The sequence below is a fragment of the Dipodomys spectabilis genome, unplaced genomic scaffold (assembly GCF_019054845.1).
Source record: "Dipodomys spectabilis isolate Male_0828 unplaced genomic scaffold, ASM1905484v1 ptg000366l, whole genome shotgun sequence".
In the NCBI taxonomy this organism is placed as follows: Eukaryota; Metazoa; Chordata; class Mammalia; order Rodentia; family Heteromyidae; genus Dipodomys; species Dipodomys spectabilis.
Window position 1 is genome coordinate 1,730,407 of NW_024871043.1, and position 25,698 is coordinate 1,756,104.

The 25,698-nt window shown below is 48.0% G+C and overlaps 2 protein-coding genes across 3 annotated transcripts; one reads left to right on the forward strand and one right to left on the reverse strand.

Moving 5' to 3' along the window:
* Positions 1-409: 409 nt before the first annotated feature.
* Asphd1 (aspartate beta-hydroxylase domain containing 1) lies at positions 410-4,468 on the forward strand. 2 transcript variants are annotated; one of them, XM_042666748.1, is made up of 4 exons: positions 410-434; positions 1,440-1,808; positions 3,336-3,449; positions 4,267-4,468. In XM_042666748.1, the coding sequence occupies exons 2-4, from the start codon at positions 1,703-1,705 to the stop codon at positions 4,374-4,376; spliced, it is 330 nt and encodes a 109-aa protein (XP_042522682.1). In that variant the 5' UTR covers positions 410-434; positions 1,440-1,702; the 3' UTR covers positions 4,377-4,468. The 2 variants fall into 2 exon arrangements, with proteins under 2 accessions (XP_042522682.1, XP_042522681.1); XM_042666747.1 differs by lacking the exon at positions 410-434 and having other exon boundaries at positions 905-1,808; positions 4,267-4,450.
* Positions 4,469-4,631: 163 nt separating this feature from the next.
* Kctd13 (potassium channel tetramerization domain containing 13) lies at positions 4,632-24,752 on the reverse strand. The gene is made up of 6 exons (XM_042666713.1): positions 24,340-24,752; positions 22,328-22,497; positions 11,339-11,428; positions 11,191-11,243; positions 9,711-9,906; positions 4,632-5,483 (listed from the first exon to the last, which is right to left on the reverse strand). Exons 1-6 carry the CDS (start codon positions 24,581-24,583, stop codon positions 5,247-5,249), a joined length of 990 nt encoding a protein of 329 aa, XP_042522647.1. The 5' UTR covers positions 24,584-24,752; the 3' UTR covers positions 4,632-5,246.
* Positions 24,753-25,698: the final 946 nt, after the last annotated feature.

Genomic DNA, 25,698 nt, shown 5'->3' on the forward strand with positions numbered 1-25,698 from the left:
GTTGTGGAGACCAAAGAGGGGGATGTGGGAGGTGTGGGGGAGATCACGGACCGACTTCTCCGGGGACCCGCGGCGCGACCGACCCGCCGCGGCCTCCCCGCCCGGAGTCCCAGAGCGTCGGCCTGGGCCCTCAGTCTGAGCCCTCGCCCCGCCCCTTGAGCAAACCCCGCCCACCCGCCAGTCCCCGCCCACCCCCACCACGCCCGCGGCGAGGCCACGCCCCTTCTTTTCGCATTGCAGGGTGCTTAGAGCTTGGCACGGTGCCCCCTGTACCCCACGTGGCGCCCGGTCAGGCTTGGGGTGGGGGGAGGGAGCGGGTAGTGAGGCAAATCTGGAGAGGAGTTTCCCCCTCCCCCAGGGCTGAGTTGCGGCTGCCACCGGGAGGGGTTGGAGGTAGCTAAGAAGAGAGGGCTGCGGGAAGGAGTGACGTCAGGGTGAGTGGGAGCCAGGGAAGGAGCGTGTGGGAGACAGGGAGCGAGAGCGAGGCAGGACCTCGGGTCAGGTCAAGTAAGAAGCAAGGGCAAGAAAGGGAGAGGAGGGAGGAAGGACAGACGCCGCACAGAGGAAGACAAGCTGCGGGGTCTTGGGGCTGCGGGTCCAGGTGGGGGGTAGGAACGGTTAAGGGGAGAGCTATAAGAAAGAAGGGGGAGAGCGAGCAAAAGGAGGGGTGGAGGGAGTGGAGGGAGGAGAGAAGAGGAGAGTGGGAGAGCGGTGGAGATAGAGGAGAGGCAGAGGGAAAGAGAGGAGACTGCGGGAAGGAGAAAGAAGAAAGGGAAGCCATAGAGGGAAGAGAGGAGAGAGATCTAGAGAAGGGAGGAAGAAGAGGAAGAGGCAGGAGAGAAGAGAGTGAGCTAGAGGAAAGAAAGGGAAAGGAACGGTTGGAGATACCTAACAGAAGGAGGAGAGAGATCTTGGAGAGAAGCTGGGGATGTGGAAGGGAAATGGCCCAGGGGGAGACCAGGAAGCAGCCATACAGGGGACAGGTGGAGAGCTAGGGGGACAGGGAACCTGGGGACTGGAAGATGCCCCAGGACTCTTGGCCAGGGCCTCCTTGCCCATCATGCTCTCCTGGCCACTACCCCTGGCCTCTTCAGCCCTCACTTTGCTCCTTGGAGCCCTCACATCCCTGTTCCTTTGGTACTGCTATCGCCTGGGCTCTGAAGACATGCAGACCTTAGGGGCTGGGAGCCAGGCTAGGGGGGTTAATGGCGGGTCTGGGGGATGCCCTGAAGCTGGCAGGCCTGGCCTGAGGAGCTCTGGAGACTCTGCAGAAGGTCCTGGGACAGAAGGCCTAGTGAGCCGTCGACTTCGGGCCTATGCTAGGCGCTACTCCTGGGCTGGGATGGGTAGGGTGAGGCGTGCAGCTCAGGGTAGCCCAAGCCTTGGAGGAGGGTCAGGGGTCCTGGGCATTCAGCGTCCAGGCTTGCTTTTCCTACCAGACCTGCCTTCAGCCCCCTTTGTGCCTCGAGATGCCCAGCGGCATGATGTGGAGCTTCTAGAGAGCAACTTCCCTGCCATTTTGCGGGATTTTGGGGCTATAAGCTGGGACTTCTCAGGGACTACTCCTCTGCCTCGGGGCTGGTCCCCGCCCCGGGCCCCTGGGTGCTACCAGCTCCTGCTGTACCAAGCAGGCCGGTGCCAACCTAGCAACTGCCGCCGGTGCCCCGGAGCCTATCGGGCACTGAGGGGGCTTCGGAGCTTCATGAGCGCCAACACCTTCGGCAATGCTGGCTTTTCTGTCCTTCTACCTGGGGCCCGGCTGGAGGGCTGCTGTGGGCCTACAAATGCTCGGGTCAGATGCCATCTGGGTAAGTAGATCCTGCCCAGACCACCTGTCTCTCTTCTCAGAAATCTCCCATGATTCCCTGTTGCCCACAGCATTTTCTCCTCACAGCCAATCTCCCCCACCTTTGGTTTTACTTTTATTCCTGCTGGTCCTGAGGTTTTTGCACAGCACCCTACCACCACTTGACCACTTGAGCCACAGTGCCACCTCTGGCTTTTTGTCTTCTTTAATTGGAGATGAGACTTTCCTGCCTGAGCTGACTTTGAACTGTGATCCTCAGATGTCAGCCTCCTGAGTAGCTAGGATTACAGGCATGAGCCACCAGTGCCTGGCTTTACTTATTCTATTTTTGTGCCAGCTACTGGGGCTTGAGTTCATGGCCTCATGTACTCACTTGACTTTTTCACTCCAAGCTCGTGCTCTACTACTTGAGCCACACCTCTACTTCCAGCTTTTTTTGCTGGTTAATAGGATATAAGAGTCTCATCCACCTTTCTGCCAGGGCTAACTTTGAATCTTGATCCTCAGATCTCAATCTCCTGGGTAGCTAGGATTACAAGTGCAAGCCATCCAGTGACTAGCTGGTTATACTTAATTAAAAGGAATCTTTACAGAACTGTATGTGGTCATCTGCATTGCACTAAGAAAGTACTTATCAAATGAAATTGAAACTTAAGCCTTGAGCTGAATGTCTGCACTAGCATTCAGGAGATTGATAGAGGGATTATAAGATCAAGGCCAGGCTGGGCTATATCACAAGACCCCGTCCAAAAAAAAAAAAAAAAAGGCACACCTGAAATATTCTAGTTCTCTAGATGCTCCATGCCCAAAGCCTACATTTCTTTTACTGATGGTAATGCCAGCAGATGTTCAAGTTCCAGTAGCTCCCCTCCCACTTTTTTTGGTCAGTCATGGGGCTTGAACTCTGGGCCTGGGCGCTGTCCCTCAGCTCTTCAGCTCAAAGCTAGCACTCTACCACTTGAGACACAGCGCCACTTCCGGTTTTCGGATGGTTTATTGGAGTTGCTAGTCAACCTACATAGAGAGCCTAGCACACAGTAGGCTCTGGAGCTGAATTGTCAGGAAGCTAAGAAAGAGATGGTATTTTCTCTTTTGTTTTTTCGAAACTATAGATGATGCTTCCCACACTTGCCCTATCTCCTAGAATTGTGTGTGCTTGTGTGTGTGTGTTGGCATTGGGGCTTGAACTTACAGCCTAGGCACTGTCCCTTAGTTCTTTTACTCAAGCCTAGTCCTATACCACCTAAGCCCCAGCTTCTGGATTTTTTGATAGTTAATTGGTGATGACGTTCACAGATTTTCCTGCCCAGGCTGGCTTCTGTGATCCTCAGATTTCAGCCTCCTGAGTAGTTAGGATTACAGGTGTGAGCCACTGGTTCCCCACTATCCTCGCCCTTTCCATCTAGTACTATATATAGGTTACACGCATCACCTTTCAGACAGCAAGGGAGGACCACCACAAGACCTGGTCTAAGGGAAGTGGACACCTTAGAGGCAGGAGTATTGGATGCCACATCTCTTCACACAGGCCTGAAGATTCCTCCTGGCTGTGAGCTGGTCGTCGGGGGCGAGCCCCAGTGCTGGGCCGAAGGACATTGCCTCCTGGTAGATGATTCCTTCCTGCACACAGTGGCTCACAATGGTAAGGAGCTCCCATTCTTCTGGGGGTAGGAGTGAGGGACCAAAGAGCAAGCTAGTTTAGAGGGTACAAGATCAAGCTGGCTGACTCCTTGTCCCAGTAGCATGGTTTTCTAGGTACCTCGTCTTGAGCAAGTCATATGCAACTCCTCAGATGACCTGTGGGACATCTGCCTTCTTTATTAAGTGACTGTAAGGCTCAGTGAATGCCAGGTAGCACATAAAATGGATACCAGGATAGAACTCTGGCCTGGATCACCTGGGGTCCTGTCCTACCACTTGCATTTAGCAGCTGTGAGACCTTGGCTTATTTGCCCAATTTTATAAGGGGATAACTATGGCACTACCTGGTTTTTTGTTTTTTGGGTCTGGTCGTGGGGCCTGAACTCTGGGCCTGGGCACTGTCCCTTAGCTCTTCAGCTCAAGGCTAGCACTCTACCACTTGAGCCACAGCACCACTTCCGGCTTTTTTCTTTTTGCTTATGTGGTGCTGAGGAATCGAACCCAGGGCCTCATGCATGCAAGGCAAGCACTCTACCACTGGGCCACCTTCCCAGCCCACTACCTGTTTGTTTTGATGCCTCAGATCCATACATCTATTCAGATGATGTTGGGTGTGGCGGTACACAACTTTAAGTCCAGCACTTGCGAGGCTGAGCAAGGGGGACTCAGTTCAAGGCCAGCCTGGGCTATATAGAAACCAACAAAGGGTTAGAAAAGGGCCTGGCCTGTTTACTGTTTGCTTTTATGCATATGTGGTAAATGTACTTTGACAGAGAAAACTGATGTCAGCTATTCTGTCTCTATCCCATGTGTCCTAGGTTCCCCTGAAGATGGGCCTCGAGTGGTCTTCATTGTAGACCTTTGGCACCCTAACGTGGCTGGGGCTGAGCGTCAGGCCCTTGACTTTGTTTTTGCACCAGACCCTTGAAGGAAGGTGTGCCCTTCAGATACCTGGGATGAAGAGATGCTGCACTCTGGGGTTCAGGGACAGCATGAGTGGCAGCCAGGATTCCTCTCCACTGAAGGAGGGGTGGGGGGAGGATTGCCAAGGGTAAGAATTGGCTGGTGAGCCTTGAAATATAAATTCTGAATCCTCTCCCAATTCCTGACTGCTTTCTTCCCAGCTGCCAGCCCAGGGAAGGGCTTGGGGCTCCTTGGTCTTCAGTGATAAAAGTAGTCCTTGACATGGTCCTCCCAGCGGTCTCCCTGGAAGCCAGCAGCAGTGCCTTGACTCAACTTTATTACAATAATTTAATAGAAAATTAAAATAATAAATAATATGAAACAGAACAAGAAAATAGCTGAGCTGGCGCAGGCCCAGGCCAGCTTAGTACAGAGTTAAGGAGGAAGGGAGGAGGGTTGGGGGTAGGAGGGAGGTCAGGGTAGGAGGTGGCTCAGAACTCAGAACTTGGTGGGTGTTACTAAGGGCTGGCTCAATACTTGACTATGTACAATGTACTTTACAAAAGAGAGAGAGAGAGAGAGAGAGGGAATTCCAATTGCTCTAAACTAGCTGTGAGGGAAAGACCAGAGGACCAGAGAACATAAATGGGGAAGGAGGGGGAGAGTATCAGTCTTCTGAGGGGCCCTGCCTGAGGGGAGGGGCTGGAATGTACCGTGCTATTAGCTATAAGTGCAAATGAAGGGAAAGAGCCAAAGTCAACTGTACCATGCAATGATGTGACAGAAGGAAAACCCACGACTTGGCCAGCAGAGCCGGGGCAAAAGTCTGAAGAGAGAAGAAAGAAAGGAAGACTGGGTCCAAGAAGCAGGAGGAAGGCAGAGGAAAGGTCAAAGGTTAGTCCTTGAAGACAATCTGTTGGCCGTGAGGACGCTCATCGTGGGTGATATGGCGCCGGACGTGGATCCTCCGAACCCGGTGTTCTCGGTTCTCTTCGTCTTCCCCTCGGGTTGCTCCACCACCTCCGGCTGCACCCCCTGTGGCCTCCAGGAGGGCTGGGTCTGGGCCCCGGGGAGTCTCATAGATCAGGATGTTCAGGGTCTCCTCGAAGATTCGGGCCTCTGGGAATTCCACCTGCAAAAGGCAGGAACCCCTGGCTCCGATTCTCTCGCCCTGTCCTGTAGCTTCTTTCTCAGCAGCTCTGCGCTGCTTCCCCTCCCAGCCTCCACCACCAGGCAGGCAGAATGATTGGTTTTTCTCTCCTTCACTATAATCTAAGGAGAGGACTTCTCAGACATACACATAATATAGCATAAACTGCATCAGATAATGACAAATGTTATGTGGGAAGGGAAGTTAGGAAAAGGGGGTGAGAAAAGCCATGACTAGGAGTGTTACATCTTTCGAAAGAGAATTCAGGGAGGGCCTCATTGGCAAGATGGCATTTGACCAAAGCAGGGAGACAGGTGTGTAGCTAAAGAAAGCAGACTGGGGAGCTGTGACCGCAAATGTAAAAGCTCTGAGCCAGGGGTGTCCAGTAGTGTGTTGTCTAAAGACCAGCAAGGAGGCTTAGGCCATGGAGCAGAGTAGAAAGGAATGAAGTCCAAGAAGTTAGGGCATTCTACTTCTGTAGTTTTTTTTTTTTTTTTCTCAATTGTTTTCTAGTGTTGGGAATTAAACCTAGGGCTAGGGATTGACTCCAGGGCCTTGTATATATTAGATAAACATTCTACCACTGAGCTATGTCCCCATCCCTTTTAGCTAATGTTATTTTGAGACATAGTCTTAAAAAGTTGTAAAGGTTGGCTTTGAACTTGTGATCTTCCTTCCTCAACCTCCTGAGTAGCTAAGATTACAGCCACCAAACCCAGGAGAATGCAGCTCTTAAAAAGCTCTATTTTGGGGCTGGGAAGGTGGCTCAGTGGTAGAGCGCTTGCCTTGCATGCATAAGGCCCTGGATTCGATTCCTCAACACCACGTAAGTGGAAAAAGCAGGAAGTGGTGCTGTGTCTCAAGTAGTAGAGCGCTAGCCTTGAGCTGAAGAGCTAAGGGACAGCGCCCAGGCCCCGAGTTCAGGCCCCACGACAAAAAAAAAAAAAAAAAAGCTGTATTTTAATTAGTTATCTTCCTGTCTTCCCAATTACAAAAGAAATCTCCTGAAGCTGGGCACCAGTGGCTCATGGTTTGTAATCCTAGCTACTTAGGAGGCTGAGATCTGAGGATGAGTTTGAGTTTAAAGCCAGCCTGGGCAGACAAAAATCTTATCTCCAATTAACTAGCAAAAAGCTGGAAGTGGAATTGTGTCTTAAGTGGTAGAGCACTAGCTTTGAACAAAAATGCTTAAGGAACAGCGCTCAGGCCCTGAGTTCAAGCCCCAGTACTGGTACGTGCACACACACTCACTCTCTCTCTCACACACACACATACACACACACACACACACACACACACACACACATACACACGCACACACCCATGTGCATCTATAAATGTTTCATAGAGGGGCTGGGAAGGTGGCTCAGTGGTAGAGCGCTTGCCTTGCATGCCTGAGGCCCTGGGTTCCATTCCTTAGCACCACATAAGCAAAAAGAAAAAAGCCGGAAGTGGCGCTGTGGCTCAAGTGGTAGAGTGCTAGTCTTGAGCTGAAGAGCTGAGGGACAGCGCCCAGGCCCAGAGTTCAGGCCCACGACTGGACCCAAAAAAATAAATAAATAAAAAACAAATGTTTCATAGATTCCACTGTGTGAGGTCTGGGCTAGTACTAAGGAGATAAAACCCAACCTACAGACAATGGTAAGTACTGTCACTAGATAAAAAATGGAGCATGACTAACTATCTAGGGTTGGCTAGGCTGAAAGTTCATGGGAACAGGTGTCCTATTGAAAATGATGTTTAGCTTGGGTTCTAACAATTAAGTACAAGTTCTTTAGGCAAATGAAGAGGGGGAAAATGGCAAGAAAAGAGAAGAGTGGTTGCTGAGAGACTAGTGATGACTGCAGTATATCTGAGCCTGGGGCAGTGCCTAGTGCAGAGCAGGTAAATACTAGCTGATAAGTGCCAGATCCATGAGTCAGGCTCTGTTCTAAGAGACCTGTGGTCCTGAGATTTTTGTTTTTGGGTTCGGTCGTGGGGCCTGAACTCTGGGCCTGGGCGCTGACCCTCAGCTCTTCAGCTCAAAGCTAGCACTCTACCACTTGAGCAACAGCGCCACTTCTGGCTTTTTTCTTTTTTTTTTGCTTATGTGGTGCTGAGGAATCGAACCCAGGGCCTCAGGCATGCAAGGCAAGCACTCTACCACTGAGCCACCTTCCCAGCCCCTGGTCCTGAGGTTTTAAGAACCTATTTTGGCACAACTTATTTTGGCACAATCCTATCATCCCAATTCTTAGGAGGCTGAAAAAAGGAGGATCTCAAGTTTGAAGTTAGCCTGGAGTTTACACAGTCAGATCTTAAAAAAAAAAAAAAAAGAAAAAAGGTGGAAACGGAGCTGTGGCTTGGTAGAATACAAGCCTTGAGCAAAAGCAGCTCAGGGACAGTGCCCAAGCCCTGAGTTCAAGCCCCAGGACTGGCACCAGGAAAGAAGAAAAAAACAAAATCAAGATGAATGGGTCACACCTGTAATCCTAGCTACTTGGGAGATGGATATCAGGAGGCTAAGGGTTTGAGACCAGCCTGGACAAAAAGTTACCAAAATTCTCTCAACCAATAAAAAAAAAAGTTGGGCATGGCGATGCATATGCCACCATCCCAGCTCCATAGAAAGCTTAAGTAGGAGGATTGTGGCCCAGTCCAGTCCTGTCCTAGAAGTAACTAAGGCAAAAGATCTGGGGTATTGCTTAAGAGGTATAGTATCTGCCTATTAAGTGGACAGTGCTGAGTTCAAACCCCCATGTCACCAAAACCTGAGAACAAAGCGTGTGGCTCAAGAAGTAAGAGTAGGGCTGGGAAGGTGGCTCAGTGGTAGAGCGCTTGCCTTGCATGCCTGAGGCCCTGGGTTCGATTCCTTAGTACCACATAAGCAAAAAGAAAAAAGCCGGAAGTGGTGCTGTGGCTCAAGTGGTAGAGCGCTAGCCTTGAGCTGAAGAGCTGAGGGACAGCGCCCAGGCCCAGAGTTCAGGCCCCCCAACCGGACCCAAAAAAACAAAAAACAACAACAAAAAAAGAAGTAAGAGTATTTGCGTGGCAAGCTCAAAGCTGAGTTCAATCCCAGTACTGCAAAAATACCTAAAACTTTAAACTTAAAAAAAAAAAAAATGCTAGGTATCGGTGGCTCACGCTTATAATCCTAGCTACTCAGGAGGCTGAGATCTGAGGATGGCGGTTCAAAGCCAGCCCGGGCAGGAAAGTCCATGAGACTCTTAGCTCCAATAAACCACCAGAAAACTGGAAATGGCACTGTGACTCAAGTGGTAGAGCACTAGCCTTGAGCTGAAGAGTTGAGGGACAGCGCCTAGGCTGAGTTCATGCCCCATGACCGACCAAAAAAAAAAAAAAAAAAAAGCTGGGGACAGTGGTTCCCACTTATAATCCTAGCTACTTAGGAGGATAAGATCTGAAGATCTCAGTTCAAAGGAAGCCTAGACAGAAAAGTCTGCAAAGCTCTTATCTCCAGATTCTAATCAGAAAAATACTGGACTGGAGGCACACAGCTCAACTGGCAGACCATAGGCCATGAAGCAAGAAAACTAAGTGAGTCTGAGACCCTAAGTTCAAGCTCTGGTACTAGAACACACACACACAAAAACCAAACCAAAACAATAACAAGAAACAAAACCACTTTTGGAAATAGATCCTTCTGAGACTTTAAATACATGTGTACCTCCAAACCTGCATACTATTTTAAAGGGAAGGCAGACAGCTTTCAAACTATGGGCTCAATTAAGAAGAATGTTCTACTTAAAGCCTTGAGCAGTCTCTAGCACTAAAACCAAAACAGAAATTAAAACAAAATAGAGGGCTGGGAAGGTGGCTTAGTGGTAGAATGCTTGCCTAGCATGCATGAAGCCCTGGGGTCAATTCCTCAGCACAATACAAACAGAAGTAGCCGTAAGTGGCGCTGTGGCTCACTCAAGCGGTAGAGTGCTAGCATTGAGTAAAAGAAGCTCAGGGACAGTACCTAGGCCCTGAGTTCAAGCCCTAGGACTGGCAAAAATAAATAAAATAGAATTCCACTCATTTCACAAGTAGAAGAACGGAGACTGCCAAGTAAAGTGACTCCCTTAAATTCACAGCCAAGACCCCAGAACTCTGGCTCCTGACTCCCAAGGATTTTCCCAAGCCTGATATACTGAGCTTGCTCTGTCCAGGGCCCCAGGCTGCACCCTCACCTCCCTCCCTGACCAGGCCCTGAATCCCTCTGACCTTGGTCTGCTTCTTCTCTGTGGCATAGACAATGGAGGTGCAGCACACCTCGGCGATTTTGCGGCCCTGCCCGTAGAAAGACCAGCAGCAGATCTCGTCCCCCAGGACATCTTTGAGGAAGAGCAGCCGCCCGTGGAAGCGCAGGGCCAGTTTGTCAAACAGCTCGATGTTCTTAAGTAGGTTGTCATCTGAAGTGCTGAAGACCAGGGAGCCAGCAGGCCTCAGTGTGATGGATTTCCTACTCCACTCCCCCCAAAGGGGCCCAGATTCCTGGCACTCTGGTCCTGCTCAGCAGAAAGCTTCCAGCTAAGCAAATCCAACCACAGCAGCTCTCCATGCAAGCTCTCAGCCAGGCTGTCTCATCTAGCATCCCAGCCCTGGCACTCTATGTGTTAGTACTGGGGCTCCAACTCAGGGCATGGGCATCAAGCTCTTGCTTAAGCTGTGTGTGCATGCATGCTCATGCACACGCACACACACATAGGGCTTAAACTCCAGGCCTAGGCACTGTTCCTGAGCTCTTTTGCTCAAGGCTAATACTCTACCACTTGAGCCACAGCTCCATTTCTAGCTTTTTTAGTTGTTAACTTGAAATAAGACTCTCATGACTTTCCTGCCCAAGCTGGCTTGGAACCACAATCCTCAGATCTCAGCCTCCTGAGTAGCTACGATTACAGACGTGAGCTACCAATGCCTGGCTTTTACTTAGCTTTTATGCTGAAGGCTGGTGGTCTACCACATAAGCCACACCTTCACTTTCAGCCTTTTGCTGGTTAACTGAAGATAAAAGTCTTAGATTAGAGCTGGGAATGTGGCTTAGTGGTAAAGTGCTTGCCTAGCATACATAAAGCCCTGGCTTCGAGTCCTCAGTACCACATAAATGGAAAAAGCCAGAAGTGGCGCTGTGACTCAAGTGGTAGAGTGTTAGCATTAAGCAAAAGAAGCTCAGGGACAGTGCTCAGGCACTGAGTTCAAGCCCTCCAGGACTGGCAAAAAAAAAAAGTCTTAGTCTTCCTGGAAGTGGGATTCTCAGATTTCAGCCTCCTGAGTAGCTGGGATTATAGGCATGAACCACTGATGCCTGCTATCTGCTACTTCTTAACAGAGTGACACTAAGCAAGTTACTTCCCTCTCCAAGATTCAATCTCTTCTATAGCTAGATCATAACACATACCTCATACTACTGTAAGGGTTGGGTAAATCAACAGAGACAGAGAGCAATACTGTTGGAAAATAAGTGCCTAGTCCATGTCAACCATTATCATTTAGTCCTTGCCTACATCCTGCTTGCTGATAACAAACTGAAGCTAAGGGGAGAATACTTGCTCAGGTACTTGGGGGGCAAGAGGTAGAGCTGGAATGTATACTTGGACCCTCCACGTGACCCTCCCCTTGGGCCAGCAGCAGGGCTATACTCAACCTGGGGATTCTGGGGCACATGCACGTATATACCCCCTCCCCCCTCCCCCATGCCAGTTACCTGGTGTAGGAGTACTTGTTGTTACTACGGTTGTGCAGCAGCTTCACCACAGGCTGTTGGGGGAGAAGGAGAGGACCTAGTGAGGCTGGAAGAAGTCCTCAGCCTCCATCTCCATTCAGCCTCCACCCTCTAGGGCCAGGGGCCTCACCTTGGAGGTACTGGCCAGGAGCTGCTGCTCCTCCCGGGGAGATGTCACCGTGGGGATGAGGCACAGCGGGGATAGGTTCTCCCTCTTTTGCTGGGGAAGAAGTGGAAGACAGTTAACAGTACAGCCAGAGGTCATTCACATCCCCCTTAAAAGTCTTCCAAAGCTGCCCACCATGCCTGGGGCTCTGCAGGAATCCACCTTTACTGAGGTCTTCAATCTCAGCCTTAACACTCTCCCCCAGATGGCTGGGCTTCAGACCCCCACCTTCCTGTTCCTTCATACATGCGGCTTATTCTCACCCTGGCCCAAATTTCAAAATCTATTATTTGGTAAATTCATTCTTTCTTTCCTTCCTTTCTTCCTTTCTTTTTTTTTTGCCAGTCCTGGAGCTTGAACTCACAGTCTGGGCAATGTCCCTGAGTTTCTTTTGCTCAAGGCTAGTGCTCTACCACTTGAACTACAGTGCCATTTCTGGCCTTTTCTGTTTATGTGGTACTGAGGAATCGAACCCAGGGCTTCATGCATGCTAGGCAAGCACTTTACCACTAAGCCACATTCCCAGCCCCCAATTTAGAAAGCTAAGAGCAAAGAGGAAACATTGACTCTACCAAATATTAAAATACACTACAAAGCCATAGAATGGAAACAGCATACTTCTGGTGCAGAAGCAAATAAAAACCCAAAAGAAAGCCAGGAGCCAGTGGCTCACACCTGGAATCTTAGCTAATCAAGAAGCTGAGATCTGAGGATCACAGTTCAATGACAGCCCGGGCAGGGAAGTCCATCAGACTCTTACCTACAATTACCAGAAAAAAAACAGAAGTGGCACTGTGGCTCAAAGTGATAAATTGCTAGCCTTGAGTGAAAAAGCTCAGGGACAGTGCCCAGGCCCTTAGTTCAAGCCCCCTAACCAACAAAAACAAACAAAAATCACAACAGAGAGCACAGATACAAGTGTGTGTGTGTGTGTGTGTGTGTGTGTGTGTGTGTGTGTGTGCATGCATGCATGCATATGAGAACTGCTATTTTACAAAAGACCACAAATGAGTGAAAGTGAAGTATGGAGTGGGTATTATCTATTGCTATATAATAAATGGCCTCAAGTTCGGTAGCTAAAATTAACAAAAATAGTTCCAATTTCAGTGTCATGGCTTAGGAATTCAGGAGAGGCCTAGCCAAGTCTGGCACAGGGTCTCATGTGGGGGTGCTGAGCAGGTGCTGTAGGCATCTGAAGGTCTAATTACCTCTAGAGGATCCATTTCTGGAAAGCTTACACATATGGCTGGTAAATTCCTACCTGCTCTTGGCAGGAGGCATCTAATCCTGCCATTTGGGCTTTTCTATAGGGTTGCTTTGCGTATTCTTTTGATATGGCCAACTCCCTTCCCTATATAAACAACCCAAGGGAGAGCAAGATGGAAACCTCATTGTCTTTTATGATATAGCTTCATTGCTTCATCTGTTCTTGTTTTTCTTTTTCTTTCTTTTTTTGTGGGTCATGGGGCTTGTGGGCCATGGGCCTGGGCACTGTCCCTCAGCTCTTCAGCTCAAGGCTAGTGCTTGAGCCACAGCACCACCTCTGGTTTTCTGAGTGGTTTATTGGAGATAAGTCTCATGACCTTTCCTGCCCAGGCTGGCTTTGAACCTCGATCCTCAGATCTCAACCTCCTGAGTAGCTAAGATTACAGGTATGAGCCACTATGCCTGGCTTGATGTGTTCTCTTTAATGTACAAGGAGATGACACAGGGAACGAATACTTGGGAGACAAAAATCTTAGAAGTTGCCTTGGAGATTAACCCAACAGTCTACCCATTTTCTAGCCTCCATTAATTCATATGCAAAAACCATCTCCTCTCAAGATTCCCCAGCTTCATTCTCTTTATAGAAGCAGCTCCAAGTACAGAATGCTGTCCCTAAATCACAGCAGCTCCCCAACTACTGCTCCTGAAGGACATTTGTCTTTAAGCAGAAGACCAGTAAGAAGAGACTCCACACATGCAATGTGCCATGGTGGGCAGGCAAGATAACCACTAGGGGTGCTCTTGTTCAAAGTGGGTGGGGAAGGATAAGAGATCAATGAAGTCATTAGAACAAACATTGGGAACTCTGAAGCCTACTCCTGATCAGGAATGTTTCTGCACAGCATCTATACCTGTAAGAGATGGTCTCAGCTCTAAGTTCCTCAGCCACTCTTAGTCCACACTAAGAGGTGTGGCTCAAGTGGTAGAGTGCCCGCTTAGCAACAGCACAAGGCCAAGTTCAAACTCAAGTACCACCATGGCCAAAAAAATAGAGGAGGTGAGAGGAGGGAAGGAGAGAGGGAGGGAGAAAAGGAGGGAGGGAGGAAGTCTGAGTGCCAAAGTCTTCCTCTCCTTTTATTCTAGGCCCTGTCCCTTTAAGTCCAAGCTCATAGAGCTGGTAGTTCTTCTGCCAACAAAATCATCTATATTTATTGAGTGTTTTCTAAGTCTTAGGAATTGCTTTGTAAGAGAAAAGCTACAACCGCAAATGTCTTCAAGATCAACATCTCTACTTTGGGCTTGTGCTCATGCTTTCTTTTTTGTCACTTTTTGTTGGTCATGGTGCTTGGACACTGTCCCTGAGCTGTTTTTTGCTCAAGACTAATACACTACTACTTTGACCACAGCACCATTTCCAGTTTTCTGGTGGTCAACTGGAGATAAGAATCTCATGGACTTTCTTGCCTGGGCTGGCTTGAACCACAATTCTTCCATCTCACCCTCCTGAGTAGCTAGGATTAGAGGTGTGGGCCATTGACACCTAGTGACTATACATTTCTTAGAGGTGCTCTTAGTTGAGAAAGAGTGGTGACATATACTGAGGATGTAAAAGGAGCTCAGAGTACTCCTTTAAGTTTGATGACCTTGGGGCTGGGAAGGTGGCTCAGTGGTAGAGCGCTTGCCTTGCATGCCTGAGGCCCTGGGTTCCATTCCTCAGTACCACATAAGCAAAAAGAAAAAAGCCGGAAGTGGCGCTGTGGCTCAAGTGGTAGAGCGCTAGCCTTGAGCTGAAGAGCTGAGGGACAGCGCCCAGGCCCAGAGTTCAGGACCCACGACCGGACCCCCCCCCAAAAAAAAAAAAAAAAAAAGTTTGATGACCTTTCAACAGGGAGGCAGCAGGGAAGGATGAGACACCATGATATTGGGTTCAAAACCAGCCTGAGCAAGATCCTGCCTCAAAAAGTCATCCTGCCAAGCTGGTAGCTCATGCCTGTAAGACTAGCTACTCAGGAGTCTGAGATCTGAGGATCATGGTGTGAAGCCAGCCCAGGCAGAAAAGTCCATGAGTCTGTTATCTCCAATAAACTACTTAGCTAGCCTTGAGCAAAAGAAGCTCAGGCACAGCACCCAGGCCCTCAGTTCAAGCCCCAGACTTTTTCCCACCCCCAGCTCAGGCAGAAAAGTCCCTGAGACTCTTTAATTAATAGGTAAGAGATAGCACCTAGACCCTGAGATCAAACCTTAGTACCCCACCTCACAAGTCATCCTATCATTTGGTTGAATGGTTCTCTAAGGCATCTTCTTGGATATTCTGAGGTCTTAACAAAGGAATTTCTAATCACACTCATGGATTTATCATTAGACCCTTTTTATCCCAAGTTTGCATTCTTTTTTTTTTTTTGGGGGGGGGGGGTCGGTCCTGGGAGCTGAACTCTGGGACTAGGCACTGTCCTTGAGCTCTTCAGCTCAAGGTTAGTGCCCTACCATTTGAGCCACAGCACCACTTCTGGCTTCTTCTGCTTATGTGGTATGAGGAATTGAATCCAGGGCCTCATGCATATAAGCCAAGCACTCTGCCACTGAGCCACCTTCCCAGCCCCATATGCACTTTTTAATCTTTGCTTTTAAGCCATCTGTTATCTGAAAAGGCTTGAGAATTTTCAAATCCAACAATTTCTGGCTTTTTGTTCAATTCTTTCTTCTTTAGCTTCCCTCTCCTCTTCAGGTAGCTTGACCTTCAACATTCCTGGAAATCTTAGCTAGATCACCCAGTTTATCTGCCACATTTTCAACTTTCTCCATCACTGGAGGTAACAATGGTAATAGGCTTTCTGCTACTATATAAGGAGGATTCCTTTCTATCAGTTTCCAGTAACATTGTCCTATCATTTTTTCAGTCTTCCCTGCTACCTCCCTGTTGAAAGGTCAAACTTAAAGGAGTACTCTGAGCTCCTTTTACTAATATTCTCTTTAAAGTCCTTCCAGCTTCCCAGTTCTAAAATTATTTTCACATTTTAGTAGTATGTTGGTGGTGGTGTTTTCCAGAAATCTCCTTACCCTAGAACTCACAATCTGTCATTTCTTGCTGGGTAAAAATCATTTCAAGTTTAGGAACTTAAAACAATATAAACATATATTATTCCACACATTCATTTTCCTTCTTTTCTTTCTCTTCCTTCCTTCCTTTCTTTCCTTCTCTTTCTCTCTCTCTCTCTTTCTTTCTTTCTTTTGTTGTGGTGCTTGAACTCGGGGCCTGGGTGCTGTCCCTGACCTCTTTTGCTCAAAGCTAGTGCTCTACCACTTTGAACCACACACAGCTCCACTTCTGGTTTTCTGGTGGTTAATTGGAGATTAAAAGTCTCAAGGACTTTTCTGCCTGGGGTGGCTTTGAACCTTGATTCTCAAGGTCTCAACTTCCTGAGTAGGATTATAGGCGTGAGCCACCAGTTCCTGGCTCCCACCCATTTTCTGAAAGTCAGGAATTTAAGGTCTTATCTAGGTGGCCCCAGCCCAAAATCTATCACAAAGTTTCAGTCTAGATGCTAGGCAGGGTTAACAATACCTGAAAACTTGACTGAGCCTAGAGGATCTACTTTTGTGATAACTGATGCCTATGGCTGAGAGTTTATGCTGGCTGCAGGCAGGATGCTTCAGTTCCTTACCAAGTAGGCCTTTCCCAATTGTGCTTGAGCTTCTCAAATAACAGCTGGATTCCCAAGGTCAATGATCCAAAAAGAGATGCAGAAGCTGTAATATCGTCTATAACTTAGTTCTAAGATACTCTAAAGTATCTGCAATATCCTACTGGTTATTAGATGTTGGAAGGGGTATAAAGAAGAATCTGGATACCAGAAGGCAAGAAGAATCTCTGATGGCCATCTTAGATACTAATAATGCTGGTTACCAAGGACTGTGTAATAGATGGTACTGGGAGAATAAGCTTTCCAAAAGAGTCAAACCCCTTCATCACTCATTTACAAAAATGTATTTCTCTGAAAAGATCCATATATACGAAGATCTATATATATATATATATATATATATACAATTAAAAAGCTAATTTAAAAAGAAGAATGGGCCAGGCACCAGTGGCTCGTACCTGTAATCCTAGCTATTCAGGAGACTGAGATCTGAGGATCTCTGTTCAAAGCCAGACGGGGCAGGAAAGTCTGTGAGACTCTAATCCACAAGTAACTACCAGAAAACCAGAAGTGGTGTTGTTGCTCAAAATAGTGGAGCACTAGCCTTGAGTGAAAAAACTCAGGGACTAAGGACCCAGGTCCTGAGTTCCAGTCCCATGACAAAAAAAAAAAAAAAGTTGCTTACAAAATAGTACATATAATGCTATGACTGTATTTGAGAAATAGACACGTTTGTGTGGATGCACACAAATACACCGAAAGACCTGGAAAAAAATGGTGCTTTACTTTTTTGGTTATCTGTGTTTCCTTAATTTCTACAACTGATAATTCTTGCTTTAAAGTATTAAGTAATCACTGGGGATTTATATTCCATGCCAGACATGAGACAGAAGAAACAATTCTGGCAATATCTAAAACTGAATACAAATTTTTTTTTTTTTTGGGGGGGGGTCTGGTCGTGGGGTCTGAACTCTGGGCCTGGGCGCTGTCCCTCAGCTCTTCAGCTCAAGGCTAGCACTCTACCACTTGAGCCACAGCGCCACTTCCGCCTTTTTTTCCTGCTTATGTGGTGCTGAGGAATCGAACCCAGGGCCTCAAGCATGCAAGGCAAGTGCTCTACCACTGAGACACCTTTCCAGCCCTACAAATTGTTATCTAAAGCAGATAACTAAGTTCTTCATCTGAATCTCAAAGCCCAGGAAATAATTTCAAATTATTAGGCTTTTTTTTTTTCCAGACTGTTTTGCTCAGTATCCTAGGATAATTTCAAAGTTTTTTCTTTTTTTCCTGTCCTGGGGTTTGAATTCAAGGCCTGGTTGCTGTCCTTTTTGCTCAAGGTTGGCACTTAAGCAACAGCTCCAGTTCTGACTTTTTGATAGTTAACTAGAGATAAGAGTCTGATGGACTTCCAGGGCTTGCCGAGCCGGCTGAGCTTTAAGCCTTAATCTTCAGATCTCAGCCTTCTGAATAGCTAGGATCACAGGTGTGAACCATAGGTACTTTGCTCAAACTCTTGATGCTCCTGCCTTAGCCTCCCCAAGGTTGCATTATAGATGTGTGCCACCACATCTAGCAATTTAAGTAACTTCTAAACTCTCTCAGGCATGGTATGATAATAGAATCATACTAGTAGCTATAAAGAAAAACTAAGTTATTATGTACAGCACATGCTTTAAAGTATATATTAATACATAGTCTTATGTAATAGGGCTTAATTTTCCCTGGAGACTAAACTATGCAAGAATCTCCTGTCAAGCAACAAGAAAAAGGAAGCAGTACAAAATTTTGTAAAGAATATACAGAATCACCAGGTGCATGATGCACACCTATAATCCTAACACTAAGCTAAGGCAGGAGGATCAGAAGTTCAAGGCCAGTCTGAGCTACATAATGAGACTGTATCCAAAAACATGTTTACACATGAGAAGATGCCCAGCCAGCAGCCAGTGGCTCACATCTGTAATCCTAGCTACTCAAGAGGTTAAAATCTGAGGACTGAGGTTCAAAGCCAGCCTGAGCAGAAAAGTCCCCATGAAACCCTTATCTCCAGGGGCTGGGAAGGTGGCTCAGTGGTAGAGTGCTTGCTTTGCATGCATGAGGCCCTGGGTTCCATTCCTTGGCACTACATAAGCAGAAAAAAAAAAAAAGCCGGAAGTGGCACTGTGGCTCAAGTGGTAGAGTGCTGGCCTTGAGCTGAAGAGCTGAGGGACAGTACCCAAGCCCAGGGTTCAGGCCCCATGACCAGACCAAGAAAAAAGAAACCCTTATCTCCAATTAGCCACTCAAAAACCGGAAGTGGAGCTGTGGCTCAAAGTAGTAGAGTGCTAGCCTTGAGCAAAAGAGCTCAGCTCAATCTGATGGGTTCACAATGATGAACCCATCTGATTGCCAAAATTAGAAAAATATATTATTGAGTGTATGCTATACATGGGATCTCTTATGCACTGTTGATCATGGGTATGAAGTACTATAAACATTTGGGAGCACAATCTGATGCATATCTCCTATATAACTTAGCAATTCTCTCAGTTATAATCATGTGAAACTCTGACATAGGACCACAAGGGGACATGTACTAGAATTCTCACAGTGGCACTGTTTGTGGGGGCAGAAAGTAAGAGGCAATCTAAGTCTTTAACTTCAGAGGAATGTATAAATAAAATCCTGTGAGCAAGCACTATAGATTCCTGTGCAGCAGTTAGAAGCAAAGAACTAGATGTACATACAGCAGCATGAAGAGATCTTGAAAGAAGTGCTGAATGATCAACAGAAAATGGCCCACAGCTCTGTGCCATTTGTGGAAATATAAAATGCATACACATACGACACAGTGCTTAAGTTTTTCAAAGGTATGCACACAATGCAAGCATATCCAAGGTCCCCTAAGGAAAAGAGAAGTGGGCAAGGAATTGAGAAGGAAGGGAAAATAATCAAAGAAACAGGGACACTTGCATAAACCTAGGTGTACTGTGAGGAGCACACTGAGCTGTAGAAAGAATCTGTGGGAAACCTGTGAAGGAGGTACGGAACATAGAAGAAAAGCACCAGACCTAGAGTCCAATACCTGGGGTTGAGTCTGAGCTCTGTCACTTACTAGCTCATTTGACCTTCCTTGAATGCACCATCCAACTTCTCTCATGGTTTTGTTTTGTTTTTTTTATGTCAACCTAGGGTGTAAGATGTATATACAAGCAGATAGCAAAAATCACTCCTGACACACAAGTGTGTAGTAACATTAGCTTAACTTAAAATTAGAGCTGGGATGTACTTCCAAGATCTGGTTCAATGTATGTCAAACTCCAAGTGGTAACTCATTAGTGAGTCATGAAATAAGTGTAGTGGAAGTCAAACAGTATTAAAGAGGAAGGAAGAAGAGGAGGTGGAAAGGGAGGGAGAGAAAGAAAAAAAGGGAGATTGGAAAGGAGGGAAGGAGAAAGGATTACTAAAATAGAATATATAGCAGTACATTCCACTAAAAGTATCCCTTCACAAATTTCAGTTACAGTTATACACACTTACGAAATACATTTTTCCCTACAGGCTACAGTTAAAAAGTTTGAAATACATGGCTACTGTTCAAATAAATTTTATGCTTTGAATTCCAACAGCTAATCAATAGTCCCTCCACAGAAAAGGAAGTTGTTCACTTATTAATTTACAAAGGACATTAAAAAAGAAAGTATCACAGAAATAGAGCTATAGTTTAAGTGGTAGAACACTAGCTTTGAGTTTTAAAAAAGCTCAGGAGCAGTTTCCAGGCCCCAAGTTCAAGCCCCTGGACCGGCACACAGAAAAAAGAAACTCTCATTGGGCACTAGTGGCTCATACCTACCTAGCTATCCAGGAAGCTAAGTCCTGAGGATCTCAGTTCAAAGCCAGCCCGGGCACGAAGTCAGGTAAGACTTTTATCTCCAATAAACCACTCAGAAGACCGGAAGTGCTGCTGTGGCTCAAGAAGTAGAGCACTAGCCTTTAGCTTAAGAGCTGAGGGATAGTGCCCAGGCCCAGAGTTCAAGTCCCACGACCGACAAAAAAACAAAAAACAAAAAAACCTGGAAGTGGAGGTATGGCTTTAGTTGTAGAGTACCAGCCTTAAGAGAAAAAGCTAAGAGACAGTGCCTTCGTCTTGAGTTCAAGCCCAAGCACTGGCACACGCATGCGTACACACACATACACACACACAGAGAGAAACTCAAAGTAATCTCCTATTTCTGTTGTATCATAAAGGAAGATATTTTAACATTGTAAAAACTGAACAGATGGGCTGGGTGGCTCAGTGGTACAGTGCTTGCCTTGCATGTATGAGGCCCTGGGTTTGATTCCTCAGCATCACATAAACAGAAAAGGCCTGAAGTGGAGCTATGGCTCAAGTGGTAGAGTGCTAGCCTTGAGCTGAAGAGCTGAGGGACAGCACCCAGGCCCAGAGTTCAGACTCCATGACCAACCAAAAAAAAAAAAAAAAAAGTCTTATGTAAAATCATTACATTGTACTAACTTTTGGCTTTTTCTCTCTTGGAACTTAAGAACAGAAGCAGAGGTAGGAAGAGACTGGCTCAAGGTTGTTCATTCCCACAATAGCAAGGTCACCTAGAATCCCTGAGGCTGACTCTTTACCAAGCCTTGCTCCTCAGAATTCTAAGGGACCTAAAGAAATGGAGCCAAACAGACAGGCCTCAGGTACCTCCAAACCCTACTTTACAGAGAGCATCTGCAGGGTTCCATTTGAGGTGAGAATTTCATTGCTTACAGAAGGATGGGAGGGGAGAGGTCAGTTACTAGTGGTCCACACCTGTAATCCTAGCTACTCAAGAGGGTAAGACTTGAAGGATCATGGTTTGAAACCAGCCCAGGCAGAAGAGTCCAAGAGACTCTACCTCCAAAATAACCAGCAAAAGTCGGGCCCTGATGGCTCACGCCTGTAATCCTAGCTACTCAGGAGGCTGAGATCTGAGGATCGCGGTTCAAAGCCAGCCCGGGCAGGAAAGACCGTGAGACTCCTATCTCCAATAAACCACCAGAAAACAGGAAGTGACGCTGTAACTCAAGTGGTAGAGCGCTTGCCTTGAGCTGAAGAGCTAAGGGACAGCACTCAAGCCCAGAGTTCAAGCCCCACGACTGACAAAAAAAAAAAAAAAAAAAACAGCAAAAAATGGCAAGAGTGGGGCTGGGAAGATGGCTCAGTGGTAGAGCGCTTGCCTTGCATGCATGAGACCCTGGGTTGGATTCCTCAGCACCACATAAGCAGAAAAAAAAAAAAGCCGGAAGTGGCGCTATGGCTCAAGTGGTAGGGCGCTAGCCTTGAGCTAAAGAGCTGAGGGACAGCGCTCAGGCCCAGAGTTCAGGCCCACGACCCTATCAAAAAATGGCAAGAGTCAAGACTCAAATTGAGCAAGTATGAGGACTCAAATTCAAATTGTAATAGGCAGGAAGAAAAAAAAAAATCCCCTAGGGGACAGAGAAACCCAAGAGACTGTTACTGCTGCCTCCCAGGACAGAACCAGATCATGGAGGTTATTATATTCCAATTTAAACTTACATTTTTCCCCTAGTGGCATAAGAAGCTATTTAGGACTTCTAAGCAAAGAACAGAATAGACAAGGGCTGTGTTTAAGGATAATTGCTCAGCTGTGTAACAGCTGGGTTGGCTGGGCAGGAACAGAAAGAAGCAGAGCAACTAATTAATCATCACAATAATCCTGACACCAGGTGGAAAGGGGACTCTGCCTGAGGCAGGAAGAATGCAGAAGCCAGTACCCCCAAATTCTTGGGAGTTGTGCCAGTCAGAGCCAGGCTTTCTTAGCCAAATCCTGTCCTTTTTTTGTTTTCCTGGTCAGTCATGGGGCTTGCACTCTGGGCCTGGGCGCTGTCCCTCAGCTCTTCAGCTCAAGGCTAGCACTCTACCACTTGAGCCACAATGCTCAAGCTTTTTCTGCTTATGGGGTGCTGAGGAATTGAACCCGGAACCTCATGCATGCAAGGCAAGCACTCTACCACTAAGCCACCTTCCCAGCTCCTGTACTTCCTTTTTCTTATCCTAATGCTCACTGCTGGGGAGCCCTCCAGACCCATGGGCACAAGGATTCAGGAAGTGGGGGAGGACCCTCACCTGTAGTGCCAACTGGCAGTCCTCAATCAGGCCTTGGACCAGGTAGTAGCGGGCTTCCCCTAGCAGCTCCCCCAGTTCTCTGGTACTCTCTGGCAGTGGCACAGACCCATCCCGCAGGTAGTTGAGGATGGTACCAAAGTGGCGGCCGCTCCGGTCAATCAGTACCCAACCTGGTGGGGTGGGGAGAGAAAGGAGAAAAGATGGCTCTGGGGTAGGAAAAGGCTCGAGTTAACTAAATTTCTATTTAAATAATCAAACAACAACCAAAAAACCCCACCAAAAATAGAATTCCAAAGTCACAAGAAAACCTGGATACCGATGTATCTGCCATCTGGGTGCCAGTGGCTCTTACCTATAAATCCTAGCTATTCAGGAGTCTGATTTCTGAGGATAAAGGTTTGAGGCTAGGCTAAGCAGAAAAATTCTTGAGACAAATTCTGTTACCTTCAGTTAACCAGCAAAAAGCCAGCTCTTTGAGCAAGCTTAAGGCCTTTGAGTTCAAGTGCTACTGTGGGTGGGGGCACACGCACGCGCGCGCACACACACACGCACACACACACGCACACACACACGCACACACAAGCACACACACACACGCACACGCACACACACACACACACACACACACCCCTTCTGCATATCTATAAAAACCTCTTTCAAACCTCTCCAGTGAGTTCTCCCAAAATTGTCCTGGGTCAAAAGACCGTTTCCATGAGGAATTTCTTTCAGACTTACCTTATTAATAAACCTCTAATGCCTGGTATTAGTTCTGACCGTGTTTTTTGTCGACTCCACCCTCTAGTTAGCTAGAAAGTTATAAGGTAATAAGGTAATAAGTTGACATTATTCACAGAACTTACTGAAATTTTGTAGTTTGCTTGCTTATTGGTCATTCCTACTCCAAAAAGGAAACTTGGAAACTTGATTCTTGTCAGATTCCTTTACCAAAGTGTCCTCAGTACCAATACTTTACAAATACTTATGAAATAAATTACTTGACCATCTCAATTTTTTTTTTTGGTCAGTCGTGGGGCCTGAACTCTGGGCCTGGGCACTGTCCCTCAGCTCTTCAGCTCAAGGCTAGTGCTCTACCACTTGAGCCACAGCTCCGTTTCTGGCTTTTTTCTGCTTATGTGGTGCTGAGGAATCAAACCCAGGGCCTCATGCTTGCAAAGCAAGCACTCTGCCATTAAGTCACCTTCCCAGGCCCACCTTCAATATTTTTTTGCCTGTACTGGGGCTTGAACTCAAGGGCCTGGGCTGTCCCTTACCTTTTTCACTCAAGGTTAGTGCTCAACCGTTTCAGCCACTGCTCCACTTTTGGCTTTTTGCTGGTTAACTGGAGATAAGAGTCATGTGGAATTTCCTGCCTGGGCTGGTTTGAACTCTGATCCTCAGATCTCTGCCTCCTGAGCTGCTAGGATTACAGCCACCGGCACCCAGCAACCTTCAATATGTGTAAACCTAATTCCACTTTCCAACTGTTTTATTTTTGCACTTTCACAATCCTTGTTAACCTGGGTGGGAGTAGGTTCTCCAGGGGAATTCAGGCAGTAGTAATGTCCCAGCTCTCCAGGCTGTTAGTGATCCTGAGGCTGAGAGGGGTAACAGCTGAACAGTGGGAAAGAATCTGATGGACAACGGGGTTGGTTCCCAAGTCTTTTGGGCTGAGAGTGGACAGTGGAAGGACAGGTAATGAGGATTATGAAATGTTGCTGGTGAAATCGCTTAGGGGTTCTATAAAATGTTGGTGAGGCTGGGGATCAGGGGGCTGGGAAAGCAGGGAGAAGACAGAGAGAGGATGGGCTGGAGGGAGAAGGGGGATCCACTGGAGACAGCAGTTGAGTCCAGCACGGGGCGTGAAGAGCTCAGCTATGCCGGGCCCGGGACAAGTGGAGCTGGGGGGCGAGGGGATGGGGGCGAGATGGAGGGAGACACGATGGAGGGGGGGGACGGACGGGGGGGGGGGGACGGGCCGGGGGGGGGGGGCACTGTGAGGCGGGCGCGCGTACCTCCGGCGTCCGTGAGCACCTCCACGCGGCCGCTGAACATGGCCTTGAGCATGGTGTCCTGTCCCGTGAGGGTCCGCAGCGTGGTGTAGTGCAGTGAGCCCCCCACGTTCAGCTTCACGTACTTCCCATTCGGAGTCAGGGGCTTCAGGCCGAAGGCGGCGGAGCCAGGCTCCGGCCCCGAGGGCTGAGGGTCTTCCAGGGATGGGGCCGCGGTTGCCGCCGGGCCGGAGGCCTCGGCCGACATACCGGCTGGGGGCGACGAGCGGTGAGTGACGCTCTCAGCGCCCTCTGACCTGCTCCCCAAAGTCCCCGGGCCTCCAGCCCCGGGGCCAGACCTCGCGGCGAACACGCCCACTCGCAGCCGCTACTCCGCCACTCCGGCCCGCAGCCCCATCGCGCCCTCACCACCCGGAAGCCGGTGCTGGGCAGTTGCGCAGGCGCACTGAGGCCACGCCCCCATTAGGCACGCCCCTGGATCTGGGAGGCGGGAGGCGGTTGGTGCGGAGCATGCGCGACTGTGGACGCCGTGGAGGGTTAGCGTTGATGCTGGGTTGGGCTTGGCAAGAAGGGGGCGCCGCCAGGCAGATGGAGGAGGAAAGCCAAGTCCTCCCCACTCCCCGTGGCTGGGTCTCTGCTGGCCAACTGTTCCTTTACTGGTGGGAAGGGAAAGTGCATCCTAACAGGGCAGGGCATGGGGCAAGATTCCCACCTCCCAGCCCCTTGCACTGATCAGCACCCGTGCACCCGAACAGGTGCACACTGAGCACCAACGGAAGCTCTTAAAGGAGGCCAAATCGGGGTGGGTCTCCAGAGGAGGTGATAGTGGAGCTGTGTGAGGTGACAGTGCCCAAGCCCTCAGTTTAAGCCCCAGTACCAACACACACACACACAGATTAACTAAAAAATTGTGCATTTGGATGTACACACTCCATGCTGAGTACTGGTGGTTCACATCTGTAATCTTAGTTACTTAGGAGCTGAGATCTGAGGATCGCTGTTTGAAACCAGCCTGAGCAGGAAAGTATGTGAGACTCCTATCTCCAAAAGTCTATGAGACTCCAATCTACCAAAAAAGCCAGAAGTAGAGCTGTAGCTAAAGTTGTAGAGTGTAGAGTGCTAGCCTTGGGTAAGTAAACTCAGGGATAGCACCCAGGCCCTGAGTTCAAGCCCCAGGACCTGCACACACCACACACACACACACACACACACACACACACAGATGCCCACACTCCACAGAAATCTAGTGCAGTTAAATAGAATTGTGAAACAAATTAAAAGTTGTTCAAATGTTTGTCCTTTTGGGGCACTGTAATACTTTTTTGTTATTTTAGCTACAAGGTGAGAAAAAGTCTTTATTCC

What these genes read in the sequence shown, in the direction of transcription:
- Asphd1 (XM_042666747.1), top strand. Translation starts at nt 929, where the DNA reads ATGTGGAAGGGAAATGGCCCAGGGGGAGACCAGGAAGCAGCCATACAG. An exon ending in TCGGGTCAGATGCCATCTGG is followed by an intron (nt 1,809 to 3,335) that starts GTAAGTAGATCC and finishes CTCTTCACACAG; the next exon opens with GCCTGAAGATTCCTCCTGGC. An exon ending in GCACACAGTGGCTCACAATG is followed by an intron (nt 3,450 to 4,266) that starts GTAAGGAGCTCC and finishes CATGTGTCCTAG; the next exon opens with GTTCCCCTGAAGATGGGCCT.
- Kctd13 (XM_042666713.1), bottom strand. Translation starts at nt 24,583, where the DNA reads ATGTCGGCCGAGGCCTCCGGCCCGGCGGCAACCGCGGCCCCATCCCTG. An exon ending in AACAAGTACTCCTACACCAG is followed by an intron (nt 9,907 to 11,190) that starts GTAACTGGCATG and finishes CCTGGTCTTCAG; the next exon opens with CACTTCAGATGACAACCTAC. An exon ending in CAGAGAAGAAGCAGACCAAG is followed by an intron (nt 5,484 to 9,710) that starts GTCAGAGGGATT and finishes TGCCTTTTGCAG; the next exon opens with GTGGAATTCCCAGAGGCCCG.